This window comes from Raphanus sativus, chromosome 7 (assembly GCF_000801105.2).
Source record: "Raphanus sativus cultivar WK10039 chromosome 7, ASM80110v3, whole genome shotgun sequence".
Classification (NCBI taxonomy): Eukaryota; Viridiplantae; Streptophyta; class Magnoliopsida; order Brassicales; family Brassicaceae; genus Raphanus; species Raphanus sativus.
Window position 1 is genome coordinate 313,026 of NC_079517.1, and position 9,068 is coordinate 322,093.

General features: G+C 39.7%; 1 protein-coding gene across 3 annotated transcripts; it reads left to right on the forward strand.

The window, feature by feature from the left end:
• The first annotated feature begins 236 nt into the window (after positions 1-236).
• On the forward strand, positions 237-8,722 carry LOC108815057 (E3 ubiquitin-protein ligase PRT6). 3 transcript variants are annotated; one of them, XM_056990575.1, is made up of 18 exons: positions 237-382; positions 443-653; positions 730-1,818; positions 1,961-3,126; positions 3,215-3,355; positions 3,613-3,856; positions 3,939-4,640; positions 4,861-5,055; positions 5,161-5,699; positions 5,869-5,920; positions 5,999-6,617; positions 6,822-7,003; positions 7,085-7,635; positions 7,736-7,840; positions 7,927-7,993; positions 8,131-8,208; positions 8,298-8,366; positions 8,464-8,722. In XM_056990575.1, exons 2-18 carry the CDS (start codon positions 585-587, stop codon positions 8,536-8,538), a joined length of 5,943 nt encoding a protein of 1,980 aa, XP_056846555.1. In that variant the 5' UTR covers positions 237-382; positions 443-584; the 3' UTR covers positions 8,539-8,722. The 3 variants fall into 3 exon arrangements, with proteins under 3 accessions (XP_056846555.1, XP_056846556.1, XP_056846557.1); XM_056990576.1 differs by having other exon boundaries at positions 254-361; XM_056990577.1 differs by having other exon boundaries at positions 258-382; positions 461-653.
• Positions 8,723-9,068: the final 346 nt, after the last annotated feature.

The window sequence follows — 9,068 nt, forward strand, 5'->3', positions numbered from 1 at the left end:
AATCTATTCACAAAAAAGTATAATTAAGTTTGGATTACTGAGTACTGTAGAGCAAATCGGGTAGATGGCTGGTGCACAGCCCAATATCTTGAACACTAAATCAGCCCAATATAAGCTTGTAAGGCAATCAGGAAGTCGCTAAAAGGCTTTGCTTTCGTCCATGGGCCATATTGGTGTATAAACGATTTATGTTTTTCCATAAAATTAAGACATACTACCGTACTACTCAACAAAAATACAAAAGAGAAGTATTTGGAATTTAAGAATTATCGATACATACGAAAGTGAGGTATCAAAACAAGACTCAGAATCGTTTTAGGAGAGAATTATCGATACATACTCCGCCACGGCTTGATCAGTAGTATACTCTTCGGAATTAAAGGTTTTTTTTCTTTTTCTTCAATTTTGATTTGATCCAACGTTAATGATTGTGAATTTGCAGCTTCCTCGGACGATTCAGGTTGCTTTTTGGGTGTGAAGAGGATCACTTGTTGCTTCGTTTGATCCTGGAGAGTCGGAGTTTCGTGTTTTAGGGTTCAAGCAGGTGTCCCTCTGCAGCTTGCGTGTTGTGTATACGCAGGGAGATGGAGAACAACCACTCGCCTCCTCTCTTTAGTTCGTTTCTTCCCACCTCTCAACAGTCTCTCCTCGAGGTATTGTTTCACTTGCTGATTCATATGGAGCTTTGTTGGTTTTGTTTCATGACTATTGAATGCGTTTTCTTTGTAGAGGCTTTCCTTTGTTGGGGTTCCTAAAGAATGCTGCTCAAAACGTGGCCTAGTGGAGTTCGTTAGAGCTAACCAGTCCATGACCTCAGAGATAGTCTCTGCTCTCTTACCTACTGATGAGGATGTTAAAGCTGGACTGAAGGAAGCTAGGCAAAAGTTTCGCAGTCCTACCATGAAAAAGAGATTCAAGGACAGCATGCACTGGCTGCAGTGGTTGATGTTCCAAGATGACCCTGCTGTTTCTTTGAAGAATCTGGCAATACTCAATGTTGATCAGCGAGGTGTCTGTGGCTCCGTTTGGGGGCACAATGATATAGCGTATAGGTGTAGGACATGCGAGAATGACTCAACTTGTGCAATCTGCGTGCCTTGTTTCGAGAATGGTAATCACAGCTCCCACGATTATTCCATTATCTACACAAGCGGTGGTTGTTGTGATTGCGGGGATGATACAGCATGGAAACAAGAAGGTTTCTGTTCATATCATAAAGGTTCCCAACAGATTCAACCCCTCTCGGGAAATCTAGCAAATTCAGTTGGGCCTGTCCTTGATGCTCTTTTTACTTGTTGGAATAACCAGCTCTTATCTGCAGAAAGTATTAAAGATGCTAGATCCAGCGATGCTTCTGTACTACTCCAAAAGATGTCAAACGAACTGACATATGTAGTGGTTGAAATGCTTCTGGATTTTTGTAAGTACAGTGAGAGTTTGCTAAGTTTCGTCTCTAGAAGGATTATCTCTTCAAGTGGTCTACTGGATATTCTCGTAAAGGCTGAGAGGTTCTTGGACCAAGTTGTTATGGTGAAACTACATGATCTGTTCCTCAAATTGATAGGAGATCCAGTCTTTAAGTTGGAATTTGCAAAAGCATTTGTGAGTTACTATCCAGTTGTCATATGTGAAGCGGTTAAGCAGGGTACTGATAGTGCATTCATGAAATATCCACTACTGTCTACATTTTCTGTGCAAATCCTCACGGTGCCAACTCTAACACCATTTCTGGTGAAGGAGATGAATTTGCTAGCTATGCTTTTGGGATGCCTCAGTGAGATCTTTCTTTCTTGTTCTGGGGAGGATGGTGTGGTACAGGTACAGATAGCTTATTTTATCAATTTTTTTGGGTACAATGACACTTCTATCCACTATTGTTTTGTGTTACTATAACGGTGATGAGTTTTATTACCACTTTGATTATGTCGCAGTAAATGTGTTTGACGTTTTTCTTTTGTAGGCTACGAAGTGGGAACGGTTGTGCAAGACAACTGACCGTGTCATTGACGACTTGAAATTTGTTATGAGCCATGCTGTGGTTTCCAAGTATGCAACACATGAGCATCGGGAGTTGTCAAGATCATGGTTGATACTCTTGACCTTTGCTCAAGGAATGAATCCTCTAAAAAGAGAGACTGGAATCCATATTGAAGAGGAAAATGAATTCATGAATTTTTTCTTTGTTTTGGGTCATTCAATAGCTGTTATTCACTCTCTTTTGGTTACTGGTACATATTCTGCTGCCGGTGATGAAAATGAAGATGGAAATGAAGAAAGGTATGCAAAAGTTGGGAGATTGTCTCATGAAGATTCGGTATGTCCTGCGATGGTAAGCAGCAGCTCATTTGATAGCTGGAGGGCCTCTCAAGTCCACAAAACTGACCCTTTCTGTGCTCTGCTTCCTTCTTCTTCCATATGGTTGATACGTGAGTGTTTGAAAGTTCTGGAGACATGCCTAAGAGACGATGAAGGTATATCAAAATTTCTTTGCAAGTTGTTTTCTCCTAGCGGTAGAAACATCCCTGGCAGCAAGATCTCATGGCCAAGCAGAAAATTGTTAAAGGTCGAAACTGGAAGAAGTGTATCTACTGGTCTTGCCAGTTCCAGTAGAGATACTGGCTTATCACCTCTATGCCGAGATATACAAACAAATCTTAGCTTGGATGATTTTGGTGGATTTAATGGGGAGGTTCAGACTGATGTTACGGCATACTCTAGGAGAGTTTCTTGCAACTCTTCCGATCCGGTGAAGAATGCATCAGAAGTAAACATGCTTGGTATGTGTGATTGGCCGGACATCCACTACGATGTAAGCTCTCAGGCCGTATCAATTCATCTACCTATACATCGGTTACTATCTTTGCTCATACAAAAAGCATTAGGGATGTGTTATGGAGAATCTGCATTGCACCATGGAGTCAGTGTTAGTCATGAGACCCCTCATACCGACTTCTTCAGATATGTGTTAGGAGATTTTCATCCTCATGGATTTTCCGCTCTTGTTATGGAGCATGTGGTCCGGCTTAGGGTGTTCTGTGCCCAAGTTATTGCTGGAATGTGGAAGAAGAATGGGGATTCTGCACTAGTATCTTGTGAGTGGTATCGGTCAGTTCGTTCAGTTCGCTGGTATGTGAAAGAATACTCTTGTTATCATGAAGTGCTGTAGATCATCATTTACTCGCATGTTTCTCAATCTAGTTGTTTCCATTTACAGGTCAGAACAGGGTCTTGAGCTTGATCTATTTCTTCTACAGTGTTGCGGTGCGTTGGCTCCCGCAGATTCTTATGTTAATACGCTTCTTTGTCGATTTGGGCTCTCGAGCTATCTTTCGCTAAACCCCGACATAACAAATGAGTATGTACCTATTTTCTTTTTACCTCCAATCGATCCCCGTGCATGCTTTAAAAATTCTGCTAGACTGAAACTGTCAAGTCTTCTCCTACAATTTACTTCTCTCTTCATTTTATCGGTCTGTATTTAATTAAGCATATTGTCTCTATTGTGTTTATTGCTACAAGGTCAGCCAGAAGACTCTTGTATCTATAGATTTTACTATTATTGGTCTTTCTAGCCTGAATTTGACATTCTTCGCATCATCAAATTCTTTTCAGGTATGAAGCAGTTTTGGTCCAAGAAATGCTTGCTCTTCTGATACAGATTCTGCAAGAAAGGCGATTTTGTGGTCTTTCTACTGCTGAAAGTTTGAGAAGAGAGATCATCTTCAACTTAGCCACTAAAGATCTCACTCATAGTCAATTGGTCAAATCTTTACCCCGTGATTTGTCCAAGTCGGATGAGCTCCAGGAGGTCTTAGACGAAGTTTCAGTCTTTAGTAATCCATCCGGAATGAACCAGGTCTTGTATCAACCCCATATGCGGGTCTCACCTTTAAGTTGACACGCAATATATAAACCACTTGACACTAGTTTTTTGGCAGGGAAAGTATTCACTGCGGTCATCTTGTTGGAAGGAATTGGATCTCTACCACCCTCGTTGGCATTCGAGAGAATTGCAATCTGCAGAAGAAAGGTTTTCACGCTATTGCGGAGTGTCTGCGTTGACCACTCAACTTCCTAGATGGAAGAGGATCTTTCCGCCTCTAAAGGGTCTTGCTAGAATAGGCACTTGCAAAGCCACGTTTCAAATCATTTGCGCTGCTTTGTACTACGCACTACAGAGTGGCACATCTATTAAATCACGCGCTCCTGATGGCGTTCTCATAAGTGCACTGCACTTACTCTCGTTGTCATTGGATATTTGCACTCAGCAAAGAGAATCTAATCTTCAGGCTTGTTACGTAGAAGATTCAATTCCGATTCTCGAATTAGCTGGTCTGGAGATAATTGGTATAAATCAAGGGACTGGAAACCAAAGTTTGTTGTCTCTTCTTGTTTCACTAATGAGGAATCGTAAAGACGATGGCCTCCATCAATTCCCAGAGGCAGGCAGTTGCAATATTTCGTCCTGGATTCGAAATCTACTGAAGAAGTTGAGTGCAATTGATGCTGTTTGTATGAACCTATTGCAAAGTCTTGCCCCGGAGGCGGTCGGTCAGTCTGGGTTTGATAAAGTCACATCAGGCTCTGCTTCTGACGAGAAACGCAAGGCTAAAGCTAGAGAGAGGCAGGCTGCTATTATGGTAAGATCTTTTTTTTTTTCAAATTTCAAATCTATGTTCTCGTGATGTTTATCAACAGGAGCATGCATGTCGTAGTCGTGCATTCCTCTGTGGTAATCTAATTTCGTTTTGGACAGTCTCAACTCAAACGCTTGAATGTTCGTTATTGAACTTGTTATCTACGGTAAGAATTGACAAGATCCATGATATGCTAGTTATGGTTATTCTAACTTGGATGCAGGCAAAAATGAAAGCTGAACAATCAAAATTCTTGTCTACCTTGAGTTCCAGCATGGATGGCGATGATCCAAGATCTGAAACTGAAAAAAGTGATTCTGTGATGGAACAAGATTCAGAAATTGCTGTTCGTGAAGTTTGCTCCCTCTGCCATGACCCAGATTCCAAAGACCCGGTTTCTTTCTTGATTTTTCTCCAGGTTGGTAGCATGGATGTTATTATTTGTGACTTATAATGTTAACTAAATCTATACCCTGAGGATTTTTTGTTTTCTATTATTCTTAATTGTCGTTTTTACCTGCAGAAATCTAAACTTGTGAGTTTTGTCGATAGAGGCCCTCCGTCTTGGGATCAATGTCCACGGTTCGAGAAGACGATTCCCGTGTCTGGATCTACTAATGTGCTACAATTATCAGATGATGCAAGCTCTGAGTCTACTACTGACTCTGTGCTTGAAGCGTTAACAGCCCCGCTTGTAGAGAAAGGTCTGAAGGAGAAGAGGTCTAGCGATGGGAGGGGAAAAGATGAATTTGACGCTGAATCATTGGAGATGGCTATGTATCAAACTGTACGCAAAAAAATTGACATGATAAATCAAAGCCTTACACATGTAGATCATCAACGGCATGATGCTGAAAGTAGTTCGGGGAGAAATTCTGTTGGTGCTCTATCTACTTTGCAAGTTAGATCACCTGATAATCGAGCAAGACAAACCTCCAGACATCCGGATGTCAGTTTAGATGGGTTTCACCCTACCGACTGTGACGGGGTTCATCTTTCATCATGTGGACATGCTGTGCATCAAAGCTGTCTTGAACGATATTTAAAGTCCTTAAGGGAAAGGTGAATCATGTTTTAGTAGTCGTAGGTGGTGAAACCTTTTTTGTTCATGTTGATGTATCTTTCCTACCTGTTGTGCATAGTTGAATTGATTATTTTACTTTCTTGATATATAGCGGTGATTTTAACATTGCCTATAAAAGTTCATTTTCGTTTTGTTTGGATGGTATAGGTCTGAGAGAAGAAATATATTTGAAGGTGCACATATAGTGGATCTTGTACAGGTATTTACGTGACCAGTTTAGAGATTCTGGGGTTTTATTCTGCTCCTTTTGAAACTTCAACATTGCTTCTTCTTTCAGGGAGAATTTCTCTGTCCTGCATGCCGCCGACTAGCTAATTCTGTATTGCCTGCATGTCCTGGAGATTTATGTTCTGTCTCAAAGCTACAAGAAAGTTCGCTTGCTAAGTTAGGTGGATCAGATGCGCAGATGCCTTCTCGTTGGCTCTCTAAAGCGTTGTGTCTTCTGCAATCTGCTGCAGATGTGATTGAAGATGGTGATAGTGTTAAAAAAGTTTCTCTGCAGGGAGATGAGCCAAGAAGGAAAGATCTAGAATCTGTCTCTAACAAGCTCTGGAATTTCTATTTTTCTAAGCGACAGGAAAAACCTCCGGGAACTTCTTGGCTACAACAATCAATCCTCATGTGGGACACCCTTAAGTACTCTCTTGTTTCAATAGAAATTGTTACTCGTTGTGCAAAGAATTCGATGAGTCCTGTGTATTGTATTGACTCCTTGTATGAAGAGTTCAAAACTTCGAAGGGGACAGCTTTGTCACTCTTATTACGAGTGGTACAGAGCACCCGAACAAAGAGTGCTTTACATGTTCAACAGAGATTTATGGGTATGAAGCATCTTGCGGAGTCTATATGCTCTGGAGTTTCAAGTACTTCTTCGAGCAGCATAGTTGGAAGTGAAGGTACTTTTTATTACTTACTTCTGAAAGAGAATGGATCATATGGCATTGTCTGTAGACATGCTCTCCGTGTGCGCACTTAAAACTGGACATTAGTTAGGATTTCATGGGATCATTTTTTAGTCTATCTACGATTTACCAATTAATTTATTAAAGAATTAGTTGATATTTCCTGACAAAATCTGAGAAGAGTTGCCATCTTTTCAGGAACAGTAGGTTCATTGAAGGATATACACCTGCTCTGGAATCGAGCATCTGATCCTGTTCTTGCCCATGACCCATTTTCATCATTGATGTGGGCTCTCTTTTGTCTTCCATCTCCTTTTATCACATGCGAAGAATCTCTATTATCACTTGTGCATATTTTCCACAGTGTCTCTCTTGTCCAGGTATGCCATATTGTTCTTTGTGTGTAGACTAGTTCTACCGTTTAAGACTCATTTTTCTTAATCATTTTGTCTTTGGTGCAGACTGTAATCGCCTATTGTGCAGGTTGCCTGCGTGACTTGAGAGAGTTAGATTTTGAGGAAAATCTGCTTAGGGACATCTCTATGGCTTTGAGAGAATCAGGTGGTTGGAGAGAATCAGGTGGTTGGGGATATTTCAGGTCTGAAAATATGGATTTATCGAGTGATATAAAAGAAACAATCCGTAAATACAGTCTTCCTTTCTTGAGGAGATGTGCATTGTTGTGGAGGCTACTGAAAACTAGTTCTGGGAAGTTTCATGAAGAGGTAGATATGTTTGATGTTCCGTCTGACTCCACCTGCGACAGTATGGACTTCATGTATGATCCGAAATCTGAGCTGAATCATGTGTATGAACTGGAGAAAATGTTCAAGATTCCCCCTATTGATACCACTCTTAGTGATGAGCTTCTCCGGTCTTCAACACAAAAGTGGCTTCATCACTTTCAGAAGGAATACAACGTTAGCAGAGTAAAAGGGCCCCTTTGCATAAGCCCTGTAGTTCCTTTCCAGCTTATGAAATTACCCAATTTATACCAGGATCTACTGCAAAGGTATGCAACAGCATCTCTCTCTGTTTTTTGCTCAAAAATTTCTTCCATTCAAAGAGAACGTCCCTAATCAAGAAGCATGCTTTATATATATATATATTAGGTGTATTAAAAAACGTTGCAGCAACTGCACGAAAGTTATAGATGAACCTGCATTATGTCTTCTTTGTGGAATGTTGTGTTCTCCCATATGGAACCCTTGTTGCAGGTATTTGTTTCAATTTTACTAGACTCAAAATATCGTAGATATTTGTTTTGGAAACCAAATATAGACATTTCAACATTCTTTTACAGAGAAATTAGTTGTCAGACGCATGCAGTAACTTGTGGTGCTGGTATCGGTGTATATCTTCTGATACGGGTATAGCCTCTCTCTCTGATCTCTTTCTTGTTACAAATATAGAAGTTTCTTACTTTCTCTATGCGCTTGCGTATGTATGGTGCTTTGTATCATTATTGGGGTTTTTAATTGATTAATGCTCTTCATTTTTCCAACAGCGGACCACAATTTTTTTACAAAGATTTGCAAGACAATCACCTTGGCCGTCTCCGTACTTGGATACGTTTGGAGAAGAGGTAGACCTACAAAAAAAAATTCTTAGATTCCAGATGTTTGCGTGCCAAGGAAGAAGGATATGAATTTCTGATTTTTAATTTTGTTGCAGGATATCGAAATGATCAGAGGAAAACCACTATACCTGAATGAAGAGCGTTATGCTGCATTAACTTACATGGTAAGTAGATGTTTAATCTCTCAACAAACGCTGAATCATTAGGGCAAGTTTTGTATGGATGTGTAATATATATCATGTTCTGGTTCCTTGTTGTCAGGTTGGTTCTTATGGACTGGATCACATTTCGAAAGTTCTCAATCAAACTACAGTCGGAGGAGCCTTCTTCACTTGAGAGACGAAAGTTCTTTCTTTCCATCCTTGTTCTCTGTGTGTAATTTGCATATGCTGCTTTTAAGATTCTGATGATTTCTCGTAAAAAAAGAATTTCTCACTTTGTTTGGTTGATTAGGGAGATGCCATCAGGTTTGCAAATCAGAGTATTTTTCTTTGCTTTTGAATGGCTTATTTTCTCAAAAGAGTTTCAAAATAGTGGGTACCCAAAAATACTAAAAACTAGTTAGTTTCGGCTGAGAATCATTTGGAAGTAAAACAAAAAAACCATTATTTCTCACCACGTAAAGAACAAAATTGAACTAGTATTCATGAAATATTCACAAAAATTTCTGGTGATTCTCCTGTTTCTTCAGATAATCACACAAATAAAGAAAAAAAATACTTTTATTAAAATCATTTAATTACAAAATAAAGGTAACTAAAAGCATTTTCTCATTAGTCATTGTATTCTGAATAAATAAGACAAAATTATACATTACTTTTAAATATTTTACTCAAATTGTTTAAAAAAGTTGAATGGTAAGTTTC

Coding starts and splice junctions, on each gene's coding strand:
- LOC108815057 (XM_056990575.1), top strand. CDS start 585: ATGGAGAACAACCACTCGCCTCCTCTCTTTAGTTCGTTTCTTCCCACC. Junction 1,819..1,960: donor GGGAGGATGGTGTGGTACAG/GTACAGATAGCT, acceptor TTTCTTTTGTAG/GCTACGAAGTGGGAACGGTT. Junction 6,618..6,821: donor CAGCATAGTTGGAAGTGAAG/GTACTTTTTATT, acceptor CCATCTTTTCAG/GAACAGTAGGTTCATTGAAG.